The 24,379-nt window shown below is 66.0% G+C and overlaps 1 protein-coding gene across 5 annotated transcripts; it reads left to right on the forward strand.

Annotated features, from left to right (window-relative positions):
* The first annotated feature begins 20 nt into the window (after positions 1-20).
* On the forward strand, positions 21-23,099 carry TSPAN4 (tetraspanin 4). 5 transcript variants are annotated; one of them, XM_019437640.2, is made up of 9 exons: positions 21-136; positions 5,194-5,293; positions 8,955-9,035; positions 19,230-19,421; positions 20,621-20,695; positions 21,615-21,716; positions 21,812-21,943; positions 22,041-22,124; positions 22,658-23,099. In XM_019437640.2, the coding sequence occupies exons 3-9, from the start codon at positions 9,009-9,011 to the stop codon at positions 22,724-22,726; spliced, it is 681 nt and encodes a 226-aa protein (XP_019293185.2). In that variant the 5' UTR covers positions 21-136; positions 5,194-5,293; positions 8,955-9,008; the 3' UTR covers positions 22,727-23,099. The 5 variants fall into 5 exon arrangements, with proteins under 5 accessions (XP_019293185.2, XP_019293186.2, XP_019293184.2 ...); XM_019437641.2 differs by lacking the exon at positions 21-136 and adding an exon at positions 911-929; XM_019437639.2 differs by lacking the exon at positions 21-136 and adding an exon at positions 1,515-1,625.
* The last annotated feature ends 1,280 nt before the right edge of the window (positions 23,100-24,379 follow it).

Raw genomic sequence — 24,379 nt, forward strand, 5'->3', positions numbered from 1 at the left:
CGGAACCCCCCCCGGCCTTCTCTTTGGTACATCCCGACCTACGGCGTCCCTAGAGGGCCCGAAAGGCCCCGACGGCGGCCGTTCGCCTTCCTCGTGTCCGCATGACTGACAGCTGCGGCGGGCGGACCGCGCGCAGGTACCGAGTCCGCGCGCGGGGGGATGAGGCCAGGGTCCCGCCCCCCGCAGCCCCCCAGCCGGGTCCGGGAGCCGAGTTGAGCTGAACCCGCGCGGAGTTGGAGCCGCGAGCCTAGCCGCAGCAACAAGTGGCGGGGCCGGGGGCGCGGCGACCCGCGCGGCGGGGGTGGGGGTGGGGTGGGACACGGGGGGCAGAGAGGAGCCGGCCGGTGGCCGGCGGGGACCTGCCGCGGCGGGCGGACCACGTACGGGCTTTTCCCGCCCCCTCCCCGCCTGGAGCCGCTGCCCGCGCGCGCCCGGGGGTCTCTGTGGCAGAGTTTGGCGGTCCCATCCTCAGCCGTGGCCTGGGCCCGCTCGTCCGTACCGTGTCGGTCCCGGCCCGGCAGTAGCCTGTAGCCCGACGGCGGGAGGGCGCGGCGGGCTCAGCGGCAGCTCCTCTCCCCCCAGCGCTGCAGCGATCCGCTTCGGCCCGCGTCCCCCCCTCGCTTCCTCCCGAAGAAGGGTCTGGGGGTGGGGTGCGGAATGGGGTCTGCACCCAACTTGGGCCAGGCAGTGCTGGGTAGCCTCTGATCCGGGGACGTCGGGCCTCTGAGGACTCGGGAGAGGGGGAGGCTGGAGAAGGGTGGGTGGTCCCGGAGGGCGTCGTGGAAGAGGTGCCTTTTGAGCTGAACTCGAAGAGCACGATTTCACGGGGGTGAGCCTGAGTGTGTGTAAGGGAGTGGACTGATCCTGGCAAAGGGAACCCTTGGACGGAGGCCTGGAGGCTATACCTGCCCGACAGCTCATGGCCACAGGTTTGTGCTAGGGCCAGAGGGTGAAGCTAGGGGTGAAGGGGCAGGAGCCACAGAGGATTTAGAGGAAGGTCTAGCTGTGTCTCTGAAATGGGGGTGGGCGACTGAGCTCCTTGATCTTGGTGTGGAGATGGGGAAGAGCAGTGTACGGTGAGAGGCAGGGAAGGCTCCCTGGGGAGGTAAACTTTTGGGCTGTGGGGGATGGATGTTTTACAGAGTGGCACCTGTGACGTAGGTATGTGTGTGTGTGGGGAGGGGCTTGTCAGGGTCCCTGGCCTGGGGCCTCTGGATCTCCGGTAGGGGTGAGTAGGGCCTGTGCTGAGTCCCGGGCATCAGTTAATGTCCTCTCACGGGTGGATGATGGATTCCGGTCTTAGTTGAGGGGCAGGCAGATGCAGGGTCCCCTGAGGCCTGGGTGGGGCTGGCAGAAGCTGCTGCCTGCATGGAGTCTGTGCCCCCACTTTGCCTGGGTCCTGGATAGTCTGCCCAGTGCATTTGTCATCCCGCACGCGGCCACGTGCGGAGCCACGAGTGAGGCCACTTCCCTTCCCAGCTGCCCCCCCCCCCCCCCCCCCCCCCCCCCCCGCTACTGGACGCACATCCTGTCCCTGGACAGAGGGGCAGGATTGGGGACCTTGAGTCACAGTGGCCTGGGGGCAGACCCAGGCTCAGCTGCAGAGGCTGCTGTCAACTGTGGAGGTGAGGGACACAGGGGAGGGGATCCAGGCTTCAACTGGTGGGACCTTGGGGAGCTGGTGGGGGTGGAAGGCTTCCTGGAGGAGGAGCCCAGGGTCTGCCCCACCCATGCTCCTACCCGGATCAGTTGTTTACTCTGAAAGAGTGAGGGGATGAGCCTCCCGCCCTGATCCTGCTGGAGCCAAGTTGACATTCCTGGAATTCTGAGAGCTGTGTGTAGTTTTGGGGGCGGTGGTGGCCTCCTCTTCCCGGGCTCCTCCCTCCAGCTCTCTGACTTCCGAGGAGAGGAGAGGCCACGGGGAGCATCATGGCTGCCCCACCCTTAGCCTGTGTGCCCTCAACATAGGTGTTCACGGAGGCCCCTTCGGGCGTTTGATCTGTCGTCTGTCTCTACTCTGCCTTGGCTCAGCCCTGACCAGGGGACACTGGGGAGCCTCAGAGGTCAGCCCTGCCCCCTGTCCCCTGCCTCTGTCGTGGGTGACCATGTTCCTCTGTGTGTGTGTGCCATGGGCCAGGCTCTCTTCAGAGAGGGCAGGAGGGAGCCATGGGGGCCTAGGGCACTGGGTGGGAGGTGGGGGGACTTCGCTTCTCCTCTCGGTGTGCAGTGTCAGCACAGATGTGGCCCAGGCCTCCGGCCAGAGAGAGTGCCAATTTCTTGAGAATGGGGCATCCTATCCCAGTGGTAGGAGGCATAGGGAGGGAGGAAGGGAGGGCTGTGCTCACATGTGGTTGGGAACCCGTGAGCCACATTTCCTGCTAGAAGAGGGTCACTGCAGGGCACGCAGGGGACAAGGAGAGATCAGCGGCTGAAGTTTTGCTGCTGAGAGGCTCTGGCCCGGAGCATTGCCCTGTCAACAGGCCAGCCACAGGGCCAGCTTGGCCTGGGAGTCAGCTGGTCCTGAAATCGGTTTCTCCATCTGTAAAGTGGGTGGAACCAGAAGCTGCCCAGCTGGAGGGTCAAAATCCTGACCTTGCAGGCCTGGCCCCTGGCCCCTCTTGTTTGGGTGGATGTGTGCTCATACAGGCGTGCGCAGGGCGGGGGGTGGGGTCCGTGAACATACATGCTCCGATGCCTCCCCAGGGCCAGGCGGGTCGCTTGCCTGCTGTACCCCACACTAGCTCTTGGCCCTGGGGTCGCAGGGGTCGTGAGTGGTGCCATTTGCAGGTGTGCTTGAGGCTGGATTGGCCTTAAGCTGACGACCCCGCCTCTGGACGAGCCTGTCTGCCAGCTGGGCTGCCTGGCCCGACTGGGGCTCCCTGAGGGTACTGCTCTGTCTGGGTCTTGGTGGCTGGGAGCAGGGGGTGGGCACACACTTGGTTACCAGAGGCAGGAGGCCCCAGCGCCTGTGGGAGGTGGAAAGGTGTCCCCCGCCCTGGGTCCGAATTGTGTCCCCTCCACCACCACCTCCAGCAGACCTGAGGGTCAGGGGTAGGGGGAGAGGAGCAGAGGTGTGGGGGGGAAGACCTGAGGTTGGGGTTGGCCTTGCTGGGCCCAGGAGAGCCTGGAGGCCCCTTGGGTGGCCCTCTTCACAGGGACCCCTCCCCCGGAGCGGGTGTCTCCGAGCCCTGGAGGCGGCTGCAGTTGGGGGGTGGGGGGGGGTGGCCTTGCCTGGGCTCCGTGTGGGGGAGGGTGTGCAGGGTGGGGGGCCCGCGTGGGCGTCGGGCCTGCCGGGCTGGGTCAGCAGCTGGAAGGCTGCCAGCACAGGACTGTTTGTGTTGGCCCTCCGGGCTCCTCCAAGCTGCCTCCGAGCCTGCTCGGCCGGGGGGCCCCGGGTAGGCCTCGGCTCTGCTCTCCCCGCCGATCTGCCCTCTGCTGGGGCTCTGCTGCCCGGCCAGGCCCCTGCTGCCTCTCAGCTTCTGGGGCCCAGGGTGGGCCACGCCACTGGCCCCCCCCATCCCCCCCCCCCCCCCGCCCCACCATCTCTGTTTCGGCTTTCGGGCTCGTTCTCTTTGAGTGGGACTTTGGTCTGGCCAGGTAGGTGCCCACGGCCTTCTCATGGCTTAGGTTCCCTTGGGGTCCCTCACTTGCCCTGCAGAGTCGAGAAGGCCCAGCCCAGGATCACCGGTGTGTTTGTCTTGGGGCTCTCCCTCCACCCTGTCCCTGCTGCGGGTTCCGCTCCGGGGGGGGGGGGGGGGGGGGGGGGATGTGGGCGTGCAGACCCTGCATGCAAAGGAAGCCCAGAGCAGGGGAATGGGGAGGGAGGCTTCCTGGAGGAGGAGGCTGGGCCTGCAGAGAGACGGAGACAGCTCCGGTCCTGGTCCTGTTCAACCCCTGTGCCCTGCCCCAACCACAGGGTTCTGTCTAGGCTGCCCTAGGTGGGAGCGGGGGGCTCTGGACTCATGGAGGACACTGTGGGGGCCAGAAGGGCTAGAGGTCATTCATGGAGGGTCCCGGGCTGCCTTGGGGGCGAGGGCTGGGAGTGTGGCTGCGCAGTGGTCTCATCCAGCCTCAGCTTTGTGTTGGCCGTGGGACTTCCTCACGTAGGGGCCCCAGGAGGGTTGGGGGGCCTCCTGCCCAGGAGGCCCTTCTGTACCCCCCACCCCCACCCCCACCCCTCCCGGTTCCCAGGTCTTGGGGTGGGGGCATGGTAGGGTATGATACATGCTTTTTAGCTTCTAGAATGTTGCTGTGGGCTTTGGGCCCTACAGCCCCTGGGTGGGGGGGGGGGGCTCATCAAGGAAAGTGGATGAGGTGTGCCCCCCACCCCCCATTGCCCTTGCTGCATCACGGGCCTGAAACCCCTCCGTGGAGGCTTCGTTCCTGGGCACGGGGACGGCTGAGGGGCTGGGAATTGGTCTGCTCGTCGGCCCCAGGCACAGGTCTGGTGGACTGGCGGCCAGTGGGTGGCCCACGGAGGATGGGCCGTGAGGGAGTGGATGGCCGCCATGGTTGCCGTCCGCCCTTGGGCTGCCGAGAGGACCACCTGCCCCACCCCCAGGCTGCAAGGAGCACCTGGTCTGAGGAGGGAGAATTGGGGGGGCCTGGCTGGGATGCCCTCAGAACCCGCCCTCCCCACCCCGTGTGACCTTGGAGTCCCCTTCTCAAAACCCTGGCTGGTGGGGGAGGACAGGACCCTCCTGTGAGTGCTGATGGCAGATGAGCGGGCCTGGTGAGTCACCCCCAGCTGGCTCTGTGGGGGAGAGAGTGAGGCTGGTGGCTCAGGGAAGGAACGGGCGGGGTGCAGAGCGTCTCGGGGGAAGCGGACCCCGAAGGCTGACCTCAAGGGGGGTGGGATAGCACGACATGGCCCGTGTTGTGCTTGAGTTCCTGCTTCTGAACACGTGTGTTCTCTGCACGCGTGGCCCCCGCACGTGCTGTGTGTGTGTGCAAGCCTGCGTCTCAGGACGAGCGACCCAAGGTCGGGAGCAAAGCCCTATTTGACACCCACCCCCGGCTGGTCCCCTGAGTCTGGCAGTGCTCCCCGCCCCCTAGCTGCTCTTGCCTGCCCCTGCAGGGACCTGGGTCCTGAGTGGGAGGGTTGCTCTTAACCCCCAGGAGCCTGTCCCGTTTCGGGGAGCCCCCACGGAGGGCGCGGTGTGGCCTCCATCGTGCCCACCTTTCTTTCCACAGGGCTCCCGCCCGCCTTGGCTGTATTGACCGCAGGCCGGCCTGCCGGCTCACTTTCAGGAGAATCAAGCACCACCCGGCTTCTTCTCTGTGGCAAGCCCAGGTATGTCACAGCCTGGCTGAGCAGTAGGGGTGCGGACCTGGGCTGCCTCGTGGTTTCACCCACTCCTGGCCCGGGGGCCTGGCCAGCAGGATGCTCTCCGGGTCCTTAGAGTCTGAGCCAGCCAGATGCTGTCTCCTGAATGTGTCTCATTGGGGCCCCGCCTGCTGGAGGAAGGGGACTCCTATTGGGGAGAGGCTGGACTTCGGGGACAGGGTCCCCCCAACCTGGCTTCAGCCCTGATGCATGCGTGTCCTCATTCCAACTGGCCCCAAGACCCTTGCTGAGTTTTCCCAGTGTCGTTTCAGACGGACTCTCGTCACCTGGGGGGGAGTGGGTGTAGGGTTTTGTAGATGGGATGTTGTGGGGGATGTTGGGACGGTGACAGCTGAGTGAGATAGTGAGATAGAGCTGGGTGCTGGGGGCCAGTGGGGGAACCCAGGCTGTCCCCCGTCTGCCCTCCGCCCTGCCCCGCTCCAGCGTGATGGGGGGGTGGTAGAGAGGGGAGCCCAGGGCTCCATGGGGAGTCCCAATCCCCCCCCCCCCCAGCTGTGGCCAAGGCCACTTCCGCATCCTTGGAAGCCTGGCCAGGGAGCCAGGCTGAAGGAAGGCTCCGGCCCTCAGGCCCTGTCCCCACACATCTCTGGCCCCAGCCTCCTTGGGGACAAAGCTGATAGCTGGCAGCAGATTTATTTCGGCCCCTGGAGGTCTGGCTGTGCTTCCCTGAGTTGTCTGGCCGTGGCGTGCAGGGGTGATGCATGGGTGGGGGGAGGTGGCATCTGTGTGGGGCATGTAGGGTGAGGTGGAGTCACGCCCGGGTCATCCCTTGGCCCACCTGTGCCCACAAGTGCACTCTGAACACCCAGTCTCACACGTGGGCCTCCCTGAGTGCCCACCCTCGGCCTGGGCTGTGGAGCTGGCTGACTTGGGCCAAGGGGGGCACGGGGGTCTCCAGGCTCATCGGCTGCCACTTGTTCCCTGGTTTCTGTAGGGCCTGGGGCCCTCCACCACCTGCTTCTCCACTGGGACCTGGCACGTCACTGCTGTGTCCCTTTCGTGGGGCCCAGACGTGCCAAAGAACTCTGGGAAAAGAAAGGGGTAGAGGGGCCATGGGAAACCCTGGGTGGGCCAGCAGCGTGAGACAGGCAGAGACTCTGGGACTGTCCTGTCCCCACTCCCTGCCAGCGCCAGCTCTGCTCTGGGGGCAGAGCTGCGGTTCTCGGAAGAGTCGTCAGGGGGCAGCAGAGGGTTCATGCTTGGGGGCCTCAGGGCCCAGCAGGGCTGCCAGAGGGCACTCGGCCTGCAGCCCTCTAGACAGTCCTGCTCTGGCTGCTGCACAGCCCCCAGACCCGCTGTCTCCCGAACCACTCAGTCTCTAATTTGTTACCTTGTCAGTGTCATTCCCCACCCCTCTCCCCTGCACCCTTGCTCCTACTTTCCCCTTCCCCTTCTCCTCCTGACTCCTCCTCCTTCCCCCTGTCTCTCCCACCCCCTCCTCTCTCTCCCCTCTGCTACTTGACTCTCAGGGACCTTGAGCCAGCCCTTCCCTCTTTGGACTTCAGAGTCTGGGACCGTCCGTTGGGGGGACACTGCCAGTGGACCTTGACTGCAGCCCTGAGCCCAAGGTGTAGGACACACATCCCCCAGGCCCAGAGCCTTGAGAGGAGGGGGCTCAGCTCTCCTTTGGCCTCTGGGGTGCAGGCCCAGGGTCAGATAGGGAGGAGGCATTGGGCTTACATGCTGATGCGTACCCCCCCCCCAAACACCAGGGGGCCCCAGAGACCATGCTGCCCCCACCAGTGGGGTGAGCCGTGAGGGCACAGCTGGGGGGGGACAACGGTCCCCATCTGCCATTGGGGGTGTGTGTATGCACCTGTAGACAGTTCCTGGTACGCGTGTCTGTACACGAGCACGTGGCACATCCAGAGTGACAGGCTAGTGTGCACACCAGCAGTGCAGGGGGCACTAGTGCACGTTCCAGCGTGTATGTAAGTCACCCAGGGAATCTGTGAGCTTGGCTCGGGCCCACGTCTGCGTGCGAGTGTGGATGTGTCCGGAGGTGCAGGGTCTGACTTCCAGGCCAGGCTGGTGCACGATGAGCTGTGAGGCCCCTTCAAAAATGACCAGTAATGCCAAGACAGTGGCGCCAGGGCATCAAAGCAGTGAGGGGGCTCTATGTGGCTGCGTGTGACCTACGGCAGGGAAGCCGAGGGCCAGGGCAGGGGGTCTGCCCTCAGCCGCCCTGCCAGCACACCCTGGCTGAGTTGAAGGAGCGAAGGGCGCGGGAGTGGGGATCCGCGCCTGTTTTCAGTGCCCGGTGATCACCCACACCCTCTTGTGTGTTCCGCCCCTCTCTGTAAGTCTGAAAGCCTCCCCACGGGTCTTGCCGAGTAACCTGCCCTCCTGGGCACCCTCCCCACTTGCCCCTCCCTCGTCCAGCCCCTCTGAGGGGCTCGTCCTTTAAGCTGCAGTCCTGCCTCCTGCCCCAGCAAGATTCCTCCCTCCCCCCCCTCCTTCCCCCCCACCCCCCGCCCAGGTTGGGTACCCCAGACTGATTCCGGGGCCACAGACGCCTCTCCCCATCCGGGCTGTGAGCCGCCCGGGTTTTGGGGTCCCCGCGCGGCCGTCACCAGCCCGGGATGGAGATGAGGGATGCTGCTTGGAGAAAGCTCACCCCAGGGCGTGCTCGGGGCTACATTGTAAGGCACTCTCTCGCTGTGGGAATCAAAGTCGAAGCCAGCCCCAGGTCACCACCAGAAAGCAACTGGGCCATCCCTTCATTTGCATAGCGCTGTGGTATCTCGAGCGCGGTCGGGGGTCTCCAGGCCCGGCGTGGGGGGGGGGGGGGGGAGGGGGGAGGAGCAGAGCGGTCGCGGCGGAAGGCTGGGGGCCTCGTTCCCGGGGCCGAGCGCTCCCTGGGCCGTGGCCTTCGGCCCCCCTCCAAGGCTGCCCCTGTCCCTACGAGAGCATCTTCCTCCGAGCCCGGGGGACCCGGAGAGCCAGGGGCGCCGGCGCGGGCGGAGCGCCGGGGCCGGGGGCGGGGCGGGGTCGTCGCCTCGGGAATGCGATTGGCGGGCGCCCGCGGAGCGGTAGGATTGGTGGGGCGGGGCGGCCTGCAGGGGGGCGGAGGGGAGCGAGGGGAGGGGTCCGCGGGGCGGGGCGGCGAGGGGGGGGGGGAGGGGGGGCGCGGGGCCTGGCGGGCCGGCGGGGAGGGGAGGGGTCCTCGGGGGCGGGGCCGGCGCGGATTGGCGGGGCGCGGGGCGCGGGGCGGGGGCCGGGGCTGCGGCGCGCGGACCGGGCAGGTGTCCGGGGCCGCCGCCGGGGCGGAGAGGAGCTGCGCGCCCGGCTGCCGGGGCGGGGGGCCGGGGCGGGGGGGCGCGGGGCGCTGAGCCCGGCGGCGGCCCTGGCGCCATGCGCCGCTCGAGCACGGACGAGTCCACCTACCGGCGCAGCCCGTCGCCGGAGGGCAAGGAGCCGGGCTTCGCGCGCGGCGGCCCCTTCCCGGCGCTACAGCAGCTGTGCGGGCACGGCGGGGGACGGCGGCCCCTTCTTCGGCCTGCACGCCAACCCCGGCCCCAGGGCGGCCCCGGCGCGCTGCGCGTCGCCCAAGGGCAGCAAGTACTGTGTTCTTCTACCTGGACCCTCTCCTTCGTCTTCCTCCTAGAGCTGAAGCGTTGCAGCATGGCGCGCGCTGCTGCTCCAGGGCGTCAAGTTCCTCATGTTCGCCTTCAACCTGCTCTTCTGGGTGAGTGGCGGCGGGCCCGGGGCGCCCGGGGGCTGCGGCGCCGGCCCGGCCCGCCTCTCAGCACGGTCCAGAGTCGCTGCTCCGGCAGGGATGGGGGGCGAGGCTCCAGGACGCAGACGGGCGGGGCGGGGTGGTGGCGGTGGCGGTGGCGTGCCCGGGGGTCGCTGCTCCAGCGGGGGCCCGGTGGACCGGCCCTTGGGGCGCGCTTCCGGTACCGCGGGGCTGTGGCCGAGGCTCTGCCCGCGTCCTCTCCCCCTCTTTCTGGGGGCCGGACGTGTCCCGCACCTGCGCCCGCCTGCGCCGGGGTTCCCGTGCTGGTCGTGGCCGGCAGTGCGCTGGAGCACCGGCGCTCCCCCCTCCCTCCCCTCCCCTTCTCTCCCCTCCGCGCCGCCAGCCGGCGTCCTTTCTTCGACCCCCCTCGCCCTCCCAGTGGAGTAACCCACCAGGCCTAAGGACTGTGGTCGCCGAGGGGCTGTTGGGGGCCAGGTGGGTCCCCCCCCCCCCCAAGTCTCTGCAGGTGCTGTGGGAAGGGGAGAGGGGGTGTGTGCGCATGGGTGAGTTCCCTGGCTGGGGCTGACACTGGACAGGATGCTGGGCCACCCACCGTGAGTGCTGGGGAGGCGTCTGGCCTCCCTGCTGGCTCTTCCTCCTGCACGGTGTGCATGTGTGTGGGCTGGTGCCCAGAACTTTTGCTGAATGGGTAGGGTTTGCTCAGACGGGCTGTGTGGGCCCAGGGTCAGACACGATGGTGCCACAGGGTGGCCCCTTCCTCCCTCCAGAGGAGAGTAGGCATGACGACGGAGTTGACAAAATTGCCACCCGGCCCCAGCCCCATGATGGTTGGGAGCATGGTGGGTTCTGGCTGTGACAGGTGTCCCACCCGACCAGGCTGGGGTCCCCTGGCTGGGCTACCCGAGGCTTGGTGGAGGGAGGATGCCAAGGTCACTCTCTGCTCCATGGTGAATTCTTGAGCCAGCCCTCCTTCCCACAGCTAGGAGGAAGGGGGTGTGGCGTTAGCTGCAGCCTGGACCCCACGAGGCGAGGCGGCTGTCCTGCACACGCTCATCTGCACGCAGTCCCATTAAGGCCAAATGCCCAGAATCCCGGGTCCGTCCTTCTTCACCTCCCTTCCATCCTGGGCTGTAGTTTTCTCTTCCCAGCTTGTGGAGGGGGGCCATCAGGGGTCGCTGGGAGGCAGGGGCAGCCAGCCCGGGCTGCCTTCGGGGCGAGACCCAAGGCTCCGGGCCCAGATGCCCGCTTCGAGGCGGCCGTCCCGAGGGCTTGCTCTCGCTCCACAAGGGGATCCTGGGAGGGATGAGGCCCAGGTCTGGGGTGAAGTACCCCTGAGGCCAGCAGCCAGGAAGGGGGTGTTGGCGGCGGGAGCTCGGGCCCAGGCGTGTGGAGGGGCGAACATCTTGGTGCGGGATGTTGACCAGCTGCAGCGGGCACCCGTGTGGAGTGGCTGGCAGGGTCGGCACGTCCAGGGCAACCTCATGGGAGATACCGCAGGTGACCAGATCTGACCGTGGTGACAGTGTAGCTGGTGGACTGACTGCAGGGAGCGGCGGTGGGGGGTGGGGTGGGGGACAGAGGTAGTCTGGTCCCGGGAGATTGGCAAGACTGGGCTTTACCCCTGGTCTGCCATCCTCGGTGGTCTGAGAGCTGCCCACCCTGACGGGTCCCCAGGCAGAGCTGCGTCTGCCTTGTGAACCCTAAAGGAGGGACCGTACTGGCTGCAGGACAGACATGCTTCGCCAGTCCCTGCCATGGATCACATCCTCGACCTGGAAACGAGTAAATCAGAAACCCCTTTGGGGCCCCCCTCCTGGGCTGGAAAATCCAATTCCCTTTTATTATACAATTATAGCTCCCTGCCCAGCAAACTGGGCCCCTGCTGCTGGCATGTGCCCCTCCCCTTGCCAGCGTGGTGCCCAGACAGGGTCTGAGACCAGTGGGTCAGGAAGGGCATCCGGGCCTGCCCACAGTGCACAGGAAGCACCCAAGGTGAGGCGTGGTGAGAAGTCAGGAGTCTGGGTCCCTGTGAAGGTGCCACGTAAGTGCAGGTGGCCAGAGGCTACAGCACCGCTTCCCCGGGACCCCAGCCCCTTGGCTACCTGGGGGTGCTGGCCCCTCAGCCCATTTCCCACGGTCACTGGGAGACCAGGGGACGGACCACACCGGCACCCACTGGAGCTCACTGTAAGATCAGGGCCCAGGTAGTGGGAGGGGCGTCCCTGGGGCAGGACCTCAAGATGCTCACCTGTGCCAGTCCTGACCTCACCCTGCAGAGCCCCGCCGGGCCACTGTGGACGCCCTGGCTAGTGGGGAGGTCATCAGCTGCAGCGTGGGGGTGGGATGGGGGCCTTGTGTCTGGTGGGGGGTGGGGGGGTGGTGCTCTGAGGATGGGGAAGGCGCTGGCTCGGGAGACGCTTGACCTAAGCGTTTTACTTAAGACTTAAGACCCTTTTTTACTTAAGACTCTTGTTCATGTGCCGGGTTTGACGGTGCTCCTTCGGGTCTGGGCGGGCAGGACTGAGGCCTCCAGCCTTGGGTCCTTGCAGGGCAGGAAAGAGTCACCGCTTGTCTGTCCTGGTCCTGTGTAGCCTGCCTGGGTCATTGGGTTGTCTCAAGGAAGGAAACAGTCCTGCTTATTGTCACCAGTGCCTGGAGCTGGGGTGCCCTTGGACGGGGGAGCTGGGAAGGCACAGGTGACACTCGCAGGGGAGGAACAGAGGTGCTGGGGGTGGCGGCTCCCGTCCTGCCTCCCCGCGGCAGATGAGGCCTTCCTAGGGCACAGGGAGTTCTTCTGAGATGTGCACAGAGTCCCTAAAATGGGCCAGGGAGCAGGTGGGGTGTGCAGCCCCTACGCGGCCCCCTGGGCAGTTCAGGCCTCCACCATGACAGAGGTAGAGGTGGAGGCCGCAGGGGGTGGGCGAGAGGAAAGCGGTTCTTGCCTCTTCCCTGCCTGGGTCAGAGTGCTCAGGGCTACCCCCAGGGGGCAGTCCCTGTGGCCCAGGTGGTCCTGGGGGTGGACCTGGGGGGAGCAGGGCTGAGCTCAGCAAGGTAAGGTTGCTTCTGTGTCCCCCCACAGCCAGGGCCCGCGCCCGGGCCTCAGCCTTGTGGCCTAACTCCTCCCCAGTTTGGATCAGCCGAGCTGAGGGCCCCTGCTCTCCACACCTCCCCTACTTCTGAGCTGCTCCCTGCTCTCCTCTCCCTGCACTTGTGCTCAGGGCCCCTCTGCGTGGCTGGGGTGGGGGTCGGAGCCCTGCCTGCTGTCTCCTGCTGCCCAGGATGCACTTTGTCCACCGGCACCACGCGTGGGCCCCTGAGTTTTCCTCTTTGATGAGCCGCGGGTGACGTCCAAGTGGGTGGCGCGGTCTGCTGTCACTGGCCTTTGGGCAAGGCCCCTAAGACTGCTGGAGGAGGGGACCCATGGTGGCAAGGGCTCTGCAGAGCTGGGGGCCATGACCTTCCCCCAGTCCTCCCTACAGCTGGGGGAACAGGCATGCCGCGGGGACCTGCTTGAAGTCACAGTCCTAGACCCTGTGCCTCCTCTTGGCTCCGGCCTCCTGGTGGTGCTGGGGGCATCCTCGTATCCTGGCTTCTGTTTCTTTCTGCGACAGGGCTGGGCAGGGGTGTCCCGCTGCCTGCGGGCTTCAAGTAGGGGTAGGTGGGCAGTCTTGTGATGGGCGGAGGGAGGGCAGGTAGATTCTGGGATGGGAGCAGGTGCTGGGGGTGGGGGTGCTTGACGGCCCTGGTCAAGTCAAGGGTCAGGACGCTCCCATCCTTCAGGCCAGATGCTGGCTGATGGGGCAGACGGGGACCCTGGGGCCCGGCAGGTGCCAGTTCTCTGGGCCCAGCCCCCTAGACCAAGCCCTTGCCCCCACAGTGGGGACAGTAGGCACGCGCTCTAAGCGGCAGCAATCCGTTTCTGAACAGAGGCCCTGACGCCGGAGGCCCCGTGTGCCTGTTGGGGAGCTGGCAGCTCCCCTGATAGCTTTGGGGGAGCTATGGGGGCCCTGCCTGCCCCGCCGGGGGGTCCAGGCAGCTGCAGCTCTGTGCTGGGTGCTTGTTGGGCCCGTCCACCCAAGTGACCCGGACGGGCTCTGTGAGTGTCCCTGGAGTCCAGCTGCTGGGAGGGAGGGCCAGGGACAGAACCTTCTACGTGTAAGGCAGGGGTGGAGTGGCTCTGTCTGGGGCAGAGATACGGCCTCAGCCATTAAGGGCTGGGGCGGGTCTTGGAGGTCAGGAGGCCCATGCAGCAGCCAGGGGGGCTGTGTCCCTGTTGCACCGGCCATCTGCAGCCCTGGTCCCGTCTTTCTACCTGCGGTGGGGCGCCTCCCACCCCCGCAGCCCCGTCCCCGCTGCCCCAGGTACCTGGCAATGGCCTCTCCCTCCCCTCCCCGCCCCGCAAGCAGTGTGCTGTGGTTCTTTTTTTTTTTTTTAATTGAATTTTATTAATATATTTTTAAAGTTTTATTTAATTATTTTGAGAGAGAAACAGAGACAGCGTGAGCAGGGGAGGGGCAGAGAGAAAGAATCCCCAGCAGGTTCCGTGCTGTCAGCACAGAGCCGGACTCAGGGCCTGAACCCGTGAAACCCTGAGGTCGTGACCTGAGCCAAAACCAAGAGTCGGACGCCTAACTGCCTGGGCCACCCAGGCGCCCCTTAATTTGTTTTCTAAAGATTCTTTTTAAACAATTTATCTATTTTGAGAGAGAGAGAGGGAGAGGGAGAGGGAGAGGGAGAGGGAGAGAGAGAGAGAGAGAGAGAGAGAGAGAGAGAGAGAGAGAGAATCCCAGGCAGGATCCACACTGTCAGCACAGAGCCCGACCTGGGGCTTGAACTCAACAGTGAGATCGTGACCTGAGCCAAAATCGAGAGTCAGGACGCTTAACCGGCGGAGCCATCCAGGCGCCCCCTAAATTTATTTTTAACTAATCTCTACACCCCACGTGGGGCTCGAAGTCACAACCCCGAGGTCAAGAGTCCCACGCTCCACCGACCGAGCCCGCTGGGCGCCCCCCCCCCCCCCCCCCCCCCCGCCCCGGGATCCACACTGTCAGCACAGAGCCCGACCTGGGGCTTGAACTCAACAGTGAGATCGTGACCTGAGCCAAAATCGAGAGTCAGGACGCTTAACCGGCGGAGCCATCCAGGCGCCCCCTAAATTTATTTTTAACTAATCTCTACACCCCACGTGGGGCTCGAAGTCACAACCCCGAGGTCAAGAGTCCCACGCTCCACCGACCGAGCCCGCTGGGCGCCCCCCCCCCCCCCCCCCCCCCCCGCCCCGGCCGCTGTGGTTCTTACCTGGCCCCTGGAGACCGTTTTGAGGTCCAGTGAGCAACTCCTCACCTTGGACCTCGCCGAAGCCTCCGGCCAGGGCTGTTCTGCTCCCCGGCCCAACCCCTCCTCTTTGGACAGTGGCTTCAGGGGTCCCCGGGCGGTGGGGCTGTCCCCTGATGGGCCGGGGCGGGGGGGGGGCTGCCGCGGCTGGGGGTGAGCCGACGGGGCTGGTGATGGCACCGGGAGCTTGCCGGCGGTTAAGAAAATTAACTGCAGGCAATTGTGGAGATTTTAAGCGAGCGGCCTGCTGAGTTTTCACCCCGATAACAATCTCCAGCCAAGGCAGGGAGCGCGTCTGTGAGCCCGGAAGGTACCCCAGGCCACGTCACCCAGTGTCCCTGACCCCCGGCCTTGGGCAGCTGCAGACCTGGTCTCCGGCACGGCGGACAAAGTTGCCATTCCTGAACTTCGTGCAGACGGGGTCCCCTCCTGGCGGCTCTTGGCCTGGAGTGGTCGAACACCTCGCCGTGCCCAGGCCCCCCCAAGGCCATGCCGGCTGCCAGGCGAGGGGCTTCCAGGCACAGCGTGGCCCCTGTGGGCGCCCAGCCCTCCGCTGTGTTCCGAGGACGCGGCCAGCTGTCCTGCCATCTGCTGGCCGGAGGGGCAGTGGCAGAGGGCCTCCTGACACCTGCCCCTTCATGGGCCTGGAGGGGGCGGCATCGCTGACCATGCGGTCCCTGTGCCCCAGCCCTGGGCCAACCTGAAAAATGCAGACGAGGGAGGGGACCGCAGGACGGGGAGCGTAAGCCAGGGACCGGGCTGGGGCTGGTGACAGGTGAGGACACGAGGCAAGGCATGTGCTCAGGGTGCACGGGAGGCAGTCGGGGAGGCCACGGCTGACCGTGGGGCTGGGCTCCTGCTTCAGGTCTCGTGGGCTCTGCTCCCGGGACCCAGCTGGGCTGGGGAGGAGGGTCCAGCCAGTGCCCCGGGCAGTGAGCGCGGCTGGACATCTGCAGGGTCGCGGTGGGGTCCTGGCCTCCCGGCGACCGCAGCCCCACTCACCCCGTGTTTGATGTTCTGCGTCCGAGTCTAACAGGGGCTTGTTTCTTCCTGTACTCGGAGGCTGTAATTTTCCTGCCAAAATGTTTTAAAAGCTGCGTATGCAGAAACATTTTCAAAATTACAGATAATTTTATTAACTACGTGTATGCGTTCTGTTAGTGTGTGCGTCTGAGTTTTTGGTGACTGGTCTGCGTGAACACGGAGGGCCTTGGAGCTTATGGGGTTGACAGGTCGTAGGGCAGCACGTCTGTGAGATGAGCCTGTGTGGCAGTGACGGTGAGGGTGTCTGTGTGTGTGACAGTGACGGCGAGGGCGTCTGTGACGGCGTGATGTGTGACACGGTGACGGTGAGGGGTGACTGTGACAGTGATGTGTGACAGTGACGGTGAGGGTGTCTGTGTGTGTGACAGTGACGGCGAGGGCGTCTGTGACAGCGTGATGTGTGACACGGTGACGGTGAGGGGTGACTGTGACAGTGATGTGTGACAGTGACGGTGAGGGTGTCTGTGTGTGTGACAGTGACGGCGAGGGCGTCTGTGACGGCGTGATGTGTGACACGGTGACGGTGAGGGGTGACTGTGACAGTGATGTGTGACAGTGACGGTGAGGGTGTCTGTGTGTGTGACAGTGACGGCGAGGGTGTCTGTGACAGCGTGATGTGTGACACGGTGACGGTGAGGGGTGACTGTGACAGTGATGTGTGACAGTGACGGTGAGGGTGTCTGTGTGTGTGACAGTGATGGTGAGGGTGTCTGTGTGTGTGACAGTGACGGCGAGGGCGTCTGTGACGGCGTGATGTGTGACACGGTGACGGTGAGGGGTGACTGTGACAGTGATGTGTGACAGTGACGGTGAGGGTGTCTAACTGTGTGTGTGACAGTGACGGCGAGGGTGTCTGTGTGTGTGACAGTGACGGCGAGGGCGTCTGTGACAGCGTGGTGCAACATGGGGACAGTGTGGGCTGTGCGTGTCACCGTGTGGGTCTCCCCTGCCATCTCAGGGTGGACAGGTGGGGACGTTTTGTGGTGTTGGTTAAGGAAATCTGTTTCCAGCAGGGCTGGGGGTGGGGACTCCGGGGACCCAGACCGCCCCTCCCTCACAGACGCCTGCCCGCGATGTCCTCCCCACGCCCTTCCACGTGTCCCCATGGGGCGAGGGCGCTCAGATGGGCTCATTTTCCTGCTGACGGAGCCGTCCGCCGATGTCCTTGAAGGCAGACAGTCGGGCTGTGAAGCACAGGGAACGGTTCTGTCCTCTGCCCGGGCACCTGCCCACCGTCCTGGGGGCTCAGCTCAGAGACGTGACTCCCCCAAAGTGGGGGACAAGCTGGTGTGAGGCCTGGAGATGGCAGCCGTCACTGTGTCCCCCTCCAGGGGGAGGTGGCCCGCCCTCACGCCCTCCCTGACCCAGGCCCCTCCCCAGTCACCTTACTCGGTGGCCCCAGCTTCAACCCTCCCCTGGGGCTTTGGGGATCCCAGAGGCCATGGGGACGAGGTGTTGGCTGTCCCAACAGGCACGGGGGGGGGGGGTGCTTGGCTCCGCTTCTCACCTGTAGGTGGGGCGGGAGGCGGGCCAGGGCCTGTCTGGCTGCTTCTGTGCCCCCGTGGCGCCGAGTGGTGCCCGTCGCAGGCGGGCGTGGGGTGCCCAGAGGCGCTGGGTGTCCCCTCTGCGGCCCCGCCTGAGGCCAGCACCATGGCTGGGGGCCTGCCTGCATCCCACGTGGAAGTCACGCCCATCCTGCAGGTGTGGGCGCACGTGCGTCCCCATAGAGCCAGCGGACCCTGTCCTGCTCTGGAGCTGCGCCCCGCCCCCCCCCGCCCCCCCCCCCCCCCCCCAGGCAGCTGGGTCCTCACATGGGGCACACATCCAGGCCTAGGGAGCCCCTCCTCTGGGCGGGTCCCCCGGCTGCCCTCCCTCCTCTGAGCCTCCCCTGACCCCCTGGCCTCTGGCACCTGGTCACGGCCCCGGGTTTGGTTACGGCACAGAGGTGGCCTCCCAGGTGCAAACCCTGGCCACAGGCAGAGGTCACCGTCCATGGTGGGCAGGTCAGCCCCTGCACCAGGGTCCCCCGAACCTGGTAGGTACCCGGCAGCACAGCCCCCCCCCCCCCCCCCGCCCCCAGCGCACCTTGCCTGAGCTGCAGACCCCCACCCTTACTCTGGGAGGGGCTCAAACAAGCAGGATGACCGCAGACCAGAAGCAGGAGCCCCAGCTTCCTGGATGCTGTCCCGAGCCAGCAGCATTCAGAGAAGGTGTCGTTTACAATTTCTAGACAGAAGTTCTCGCTTCTGTCGAAGGTGCCAAGAGGGGCGGGGAGGGGGTGGTGCAGAGCCCCACGTGTTCACCCTGTGCTGACTGGTTCCCCCCCCCCGCCCCGATGGTGGTGGCCATTTCAGCTGGGGGGCTTCCCTGCCCCACTCGGCCGGGGTGAGGCCCAGAGGGATCCCCCCCATAATCATAGTCTCCCGCCAGCTTGGCTTAGTGCATGGTGTGCGCAGTCCCCAGGGAGTCGTGGAGACCCTGGGGCAGGCTGACCTGCTGGTGGGGGAAGGGGCGAGCCAGCGCACTTGGGGTTAGGCCTCTTGGGCAGGGGTCTCAGAGCCCGTGGGGTCTGCTGAGTCACGGGGTCCCGGTGAGGCTCGGGGAGGCACTGTGTGCGGGTAGTCCCGGCTCCCCCTGGCTCTGCCTCTGACCGACAGGGCAGGTGGCTCATTTCCCAGCCTCAGTTTACTTGTCTGGGAAATGGGGTGGAATCTGGCCATCTGGGCTCAGGAAGCTTGTGCGGGGTGTACAGGGCTTGTGGTAGCCCTGGGTGGATGCCGTATACCCTGGGGTCTGCGACCCAGCCTGTCCTGGGCATTTAGGGTGATTTTAGAGGGACGTCATGCCCAGGAGTGTGCTGGGGGCTGAGGCCATGTGGGCCCGGCCAGATGGTGAGGAGGCTGGCCTTTCCCAGAGCCTGGGAAAGCCTTGGGTCCCCAAGCGGTCTCATTGAAGCCCAGGTTTTGGGGTCTAGGTGCTGGTCAGTGTTAGTGGGGCTAACCGCCTCCAGCCCGCACCCTGGAACACATTCTCCCGTCCTGTTCTGAGACCACCCAGGGCCCTAGCCCCAGCGTCTGAGGGGTGGGGGCCGGAGCCCGGGGCCCCCTAGCCAGCCCTGGCCCACCTTGCTCCCCTGTCACCATGCGAGGCCGAGCGCCCTCTCCCGACTCTTCACTCTGCCTTCTCCTCCTCCTTCCTGTCGTTTTGTTTTTGTAATAAGAGCAATGATGACATTCAGTAAAAGCTCCAGTGGTTGAGAGGGGCGGCCAGGGTCAGGATCGGGCTCCCTGCTGCACTCTGGTGCTGGCCTCCACGTGGGGGCCCGAGGGGTGCTTTGGCGCGCACACTTAGAAGGGACAGCTGGGGACACCAGAGGGGCCCGTGGGGAGGTGGTTTTAGGACCAGGGGAGCGTGGGGTCCGGCAGGGTCTGCAGGGATGGTCTCCCTGACCATCCAGGTCCAGACAGGCTGTGGGGGCAGAGGGGGGTGCCTCCTGGAGGGGTGGTGTTCGGGGGAGCCCTGGGGGCCCCCTGCCCAGACTGCCTCACCAGGGGCATTGGGACAGAGTATCCCCAGCGCCGCAGGTGGGGGACCTTGGGGTCCCTATCACTGATGCCGTGGGTTGGGGGTGTGTTGAGGGGGGAACGGCTGGGTGCTGGGAGGACACCGGGAGGGGTGGCTGGTCCTGGGAGGTCAGCAGGGTGGGCGAGGGTGTGCAGGGCCCCTCGGGTGTCGCTCTGGGTGGTGTGGGGCACACAGACGTCGGCCTCACCGCCCTCTCCCCTGTCCCGGCGGTGCCAGCTGGGGGGCTGCGGCATCCTCGGGGTTGGCATCTGGCTGGCTGCCACGCAGGGGAACTTTGCTACCCTGTCCTCCTCCTTCCCGTCCCTGTCGGCTGCCAACCTGCTCATCGTGACCGGCACCTTCGTCATGGCCATCGGCTTCGTGGGCTGCATCGGGGCCATCAAGGAGAACAAGTGCCTGCTGCTCACCGTGAGTGCCCCTGACACCGTGGCCCGTGGCAGCCCCTTGACAAGACAGACGCACGCGGGTGCAGCCTGTACGGGGCCTGTTTCCTCTGAGAACACCCTTCCTGGGACTCCCTGCCCCCGCACCCTCAGCTGAGAGGCTCGCAGTCCCCACCTCTGCCTCGGAGGCCCATTTACAGGCAGGCTGCGTCTCCCCTCCGTCGTCGGGAACATTAATCACAGATAACGGAGGCGGAGAAGGATCCCCGGGCCGGGCTCCTCGCCTATTAATATGTCTGGCCGAGGCCTCGGGCAGCTCCAAGTCCTAAATCACGCGCTCATCGATCTTGTCTGAGGAGCCCTCGCCCAGGCTGGGGCCTCAGAGGGCGCAGCTCCCCCAGGTGTTCAGTGTGTCCAGATGCTCCCATCAAGGCTTGGGGCCCCTCTGGTCCCTTGGAGCAGCAGGTGGGGGTGTGGCTGGGTCCCCAGCTGCCCTGGGGCAGGAAGCCGTGGTGTGTGTGGGGCCCTGACCTCGGCCTTCCCCACAGGGTGACTTGGGAGTTCAGGGCCCGGGGCCTTCTGGGGGCAGGGTGGGCCCGGAGTCCTGAGCCCACACCGAGGGGAGGCCAGATCGGGGACCCCAGGAGAGGACAGGGCCTGCTCCGCATGGTCCCACCTCCTGGCCCCGTCCCTGTCTGCAGGAAAGGCAGGGCGGACAAAGGATGCCTCTGCTGCTCGGCTGGCCTGGGGCCTCTGTGGCCAAGGTCAGGGTTGTGCCTCAGGGGGTGCTTGAGCGGGGGACTGCCACCTAGTGGGCAAGCTTTGTGCAGTCAGGTGGGGCCGCTTCTTGAGAAGCGTGACCCTGGGCTCAGGGCCATTGCATTCGGACACCCCCTCCCCAGGGCCCCCCTAGGCATCGCCCCACCCACCCGGCCACCACAGGGACACAGGCACGTGGCACAGGTGCCTGCTTGCAGGTGTGAGGTTGTGCTCCCGAGCAAGACCAAAGCCCCCCCCCCCCCCCCCCAGCCGGAGGGGAGGGTTCCGAGGCGGGTGTGGCAGCATCAGGGGACGTGCTGGTCTCCGGGGGCTGACACCCGGCTGGGGCTCCCCCCAGCACTGGGGTATCTGAGGCTCGCAGCCCCACCCTCGGAAGGCTCCAAGGGCCGGGGCGCAGCCAGGGGCCGAGGGGGCCAAGTCGCTGGGGCCTGTCTCCCCCCGCAGTTCTTTGTGCTGCTGCTGCTGGTATTCCTGCTGGAGGCCACCATCACCATCCTCTTCTTCGCCTACACTGACAAGGTCGGACACCTCCTCCCTCCCTCTGTCCTCACCACCCAGCAAGGGCCATGGCACCGTGGGTGACGGGTACAGGCAGGGCTGACGATGGCAGTCACAAGCCCTGTGCCCGGCGTGGACGCTCTGTATGGACAGGCAGCGGTCCCAGGCATCCCACCCACTGGGGACTCAGCTTTAAGCACAGCTGCCAGAGGCCAGGCCTGGAGGGGACTCCAGGACTCCCTGGAGGCTCCGGGAGTGGGTGGCAGGGGAGCTGTGCTGAGCTCCTACTGTCCTCAGCGCCATGCTTGTTGGGTGGGAAAATCTCCTGCCTCCATTTACTCGCTTAATCATTTATTTACGTTACTGAGGGCTCTTTTGCGTGTTTCACACTCCAGGTTATACTCTAGGCCTTACTTTGCTCACGTGTGGGCTTCTCTGCCCCTCGGGAGCTCGCCTCTGGCTCCTGTGTCCCTCTGGCGGCCTCCCCTCAGTGCACTTGCTGGTGGGCACTTCCTTCCTTCCTGGCGTCTCCTGCCCCGGGCCCGGGCCCAGCCGTTTCTCCCCGGCTCCTCCCCTGGAGGATGGTCCTGGGAGCCACGTTCTGGGGCTGGCGTGCTCCTTGTCACTCTGGGCCTCTCGGCCGACAGTCGGAGCCACGTGTACAAACAACCCGTGTGTACAGACAGCTCTCGGGTTTCTGCACCTGTCTGTCGGTATCCGGACCGTGAGCGGACACCGGTTCATGCTGGCGTGTCTCACTCTGGTCCAGACCACAGAGTTCACCCCAGGGGGCAGGGGCAAAGTCCCCGGCACAGGGACGGGGGCTTCTGGCAGGAGAGGACTCCAAGGAGGGGAGGGGGCACAGGGCACCTGCAGGGTCTGGATGAGGGAGGCGGGGCTGGCCGTGGGGGTGGCCCTGCTGACCCCGCTGCACCTGCAGATCGACAGGTACGCCCAGCGAGACCTTAAGAAGGGTCTGCACCTGTATGGCACCCCAGGAAACGTGGGCCTCACTAATGCCTGGAGCATCATCCAGACCGATGTGAGTCTGGGGAGTGGGGTGGGGTGGGCCAGGTCGGGTGAGGGGGACAGGGACCACCTGCCTCCCCAGCCCTCCTAGCGCCTGCCCCTTTGCAGTTCCGCTGCTGTGGGGTCTCCAACTACACCGACTGGTTCGAGGTCTATAATGCCACCCGTGTGCCTGACTCCTGCTGCCTGGAGTTCAGTGACAGCTGTGGACTCCACGCACCTGGCACCTGGTGGAAGGCGGTGAGTGCCTGCATCGCCCCTCCCTCCTGTCCTGGCCCCAGGACCTGGGGGTGGAGGGCTGACCTCGAAGCCCCTGTGACACCCTCTCTTCCTCCAGCCGTGTTACGAGACCGTAAAGATGTGGCTCCAGGAGAACCTCCTGGCTGTGGGTATCTTCGGGCTGTGCACGGCACTGGTACAGGTATGCTGGGTGCCCAGACCCACCCCGGCCTCCAACCTAGCACCCCAGCTCGTCAGCACCCGGGTTCAGGCTCCCTGAGCCCACACGGCTGATGGGGGATGCTCAGGGACCAGTCCCTGGGGAGGTGACCTTTGACACCTCAGGCACAGGCAGGCGGCCTTGTTCTGCGGTCCTAGGCCTGCCCGGTGGCTGTGGTGGGTGGGAGTCATGGGACTGCCCAGTGCAGAGTGAGGCTGGTCTTCCCGGCCCCCAGGAAGTCCTGAGTGAAATGGACGTGAAAAAGCCGCCAGCGGAACCCACGGGAGCCAAGCTGAGGGAGAGGCAGGTCCCGGGGCCGAGCCCCAGGAAGCCCTGTCTGCCTGTGGTGGGCGGGCCCTGCGATGGCTCGCGGATGTGGCCGGGATGGGCCTGACTGCCAGGGCTGGGGGGCACCCCCAGAGAAGTGGGGTGCAGGCCATCCGGGAAGCTGGGGGGTAGGTCCGTGCTTGTGGCTTCCTGGCGCCCTGCCCAGAGCCCCCCTTCATGTCCCGCAGATCCTGGGTCTGACCTTCGCCATGACCATGTACTGCCAGGTGGTGAAGGCTGATACCTACTGTGCGTAGGCTCCGCTCCTGCCACCCCCGCCCCCCACCTCGCTGCCGAAGGATGTAGCCCACCTGCCTCTCCCTGCTGCAGGACTCAGCACCATCCTGGGCACAGGGAAGGGGACCCTCAGCTAGCCCCGTGAGCACCGTGCTGCAGCAGGGCAGCAGGCGCGGGGCTGGGGGTGGGAGGGGCTTCTGGCGCTTCTCGGATCCGTGTGTCCTGCAGAGCAGTGTTTTCCCCCAGGGCTGGGGCCATTCGCAGGTGGGGGGGGGGGGGGGCTGAAGGGCCGCCCGCTGGTCCTGGTGCTCGTGGCGGACAGCCCCGCCAACCACATTCCACAGCGGAGCCAGGGCGGGCTCTGGGATGTCTTAATAAAGCGCGTGGACAGCAGCCGCCCCCCTGTGTCTGTTGCCGCCGTGACCCCTGGAGGGGGTGCTGTGCCCAGACAGACCCTGTGCGGCCGTGGCCCCCCACCATGTGCCCCGAGTGCAGTTCCCGGACGTGTGCGGGTGCAGCCACCAAACTCTACGAGATAGATGCACAAAGTGGCACAGTGGCGCCTCGGAACGGCCCTGTGCCTCCCTGGCCCACTCTCGGCTCTTCCAGTCCTGTCCCCTGCCGCGGGGAGGCCCCTCCATCTAGCCCCAGGGCCTTGCCTGCCCCCCAGGGGTCTGATGCTGTGAACTTTGCCCCTTAACTGTTTTCTGTACGGGGGCCACCAGGAGCCGGGCAGGGATCCCTGGGCCCAGTCAGAGGGGCAGCGGGTCTCCTGGAGGAGCCCCTGAATCTGTTTCCAGCCCCCACTCCTGCTGGCTCCAGGGTGCTGCCCTCTGCCTGCTCCTCCCAGGGACGCCCCCGAGTGTCACTGTTCTTGTGTGGTGGACACACTGCTGACGCGCAGCCAAACGCTGACCACGGCCACAGACACAACCCAGACTGCCGAGTCCTCCCTCCCCCCCGTCTCCCAACCTGTCCTCACTCCATGGAAACCACCAGGACCACCAGTGAACCTACCACCAGAACCAGCACGAGCCCGTGATCTCTGGGCACATGGTTAACCCACCGGCAGCAAACTCCCGGAGTGCCAACAGAAACAGCCCACGTCCAGCAGGGCGGTCCCCATCTGACCCCGTGTTCCCAGGAGCCCTAGGGCTGTTCCCCGAGCTCGCCCCCGCCCCCCGTCCAAGTATGTGACCAGACACACCTGTCCCACCGCCAGGTTGCTCCTACGGACAGACCCGCGTGCACGTTCCTCGCTGGACCGACGGAGGAGGCTTGTCCCTTGCTCGCAGCCCACGTGAGCCCTCAGGCTCCAGCCCGCACCCCACTTCCCCCGGGGCCCGCAAACTGCCTTGGCAGCCATGCTCCCCAGGGTCCCCACCCTCCGGCCAAACCCCACCTGCTGCCTGTACTTGGTCTCCAGATTCACTTTTCTCACTGTGGGCACCCCAGGGGTCTGACCTCAGGGCCCCTCTCCCGGCTCCCACCCCCCCTTCACTGGTCCCGTCTTCCGAAGCCCCACTGAGGAGCTCCCCCCACGCACACCCAGTGTCTTGTCACCTGCCTGGCTCCACGCCCACTGATCCTGACATCCCGCGAGCCTAACTCCGGAGCGGACTTCCAGACACCCTACAACCCAGCACCCCAGCCCTGGCGGGGGGAGGGGACTG

Source organism: Panthera pardus, unplaced genomic scaffold (genome assembly GCF_024362965.1).
Source record: "Panthera pardus isolate Hobbes unplaced genomic scaffold, ASM2436296v1 HiC_scaffold_12, whole genome shotgun sequence".
NCBI classification, from domain to species: Eukaryota; Metazoa; Chordata; class Mammalia; order Carnivora; family Felidae; genus Panthera; species Panthera pardus.

Coding starts and splice junctions, on each gene's coding strand:
- TSPAN4 (XM_019437640.2), top strand. CDS start 9,009: ATGTTCGCCTTCAACCTGCTCTTCTGG. Junction 21,717..21,811: donor GGAGCATCATCCAGACCGAT/GTGAGTCTGGGG, acceptor GCCCCTTTGCAG/TTCCGCTGCTGTGGGGTCTC. Junction 22,125..22,657: donor TGTGCACGGCACTGGTACAG/GTATGCTGGGTG, acceptor CATGTCCCGCAG/ATCCTGGGTCTGACCTTCGC.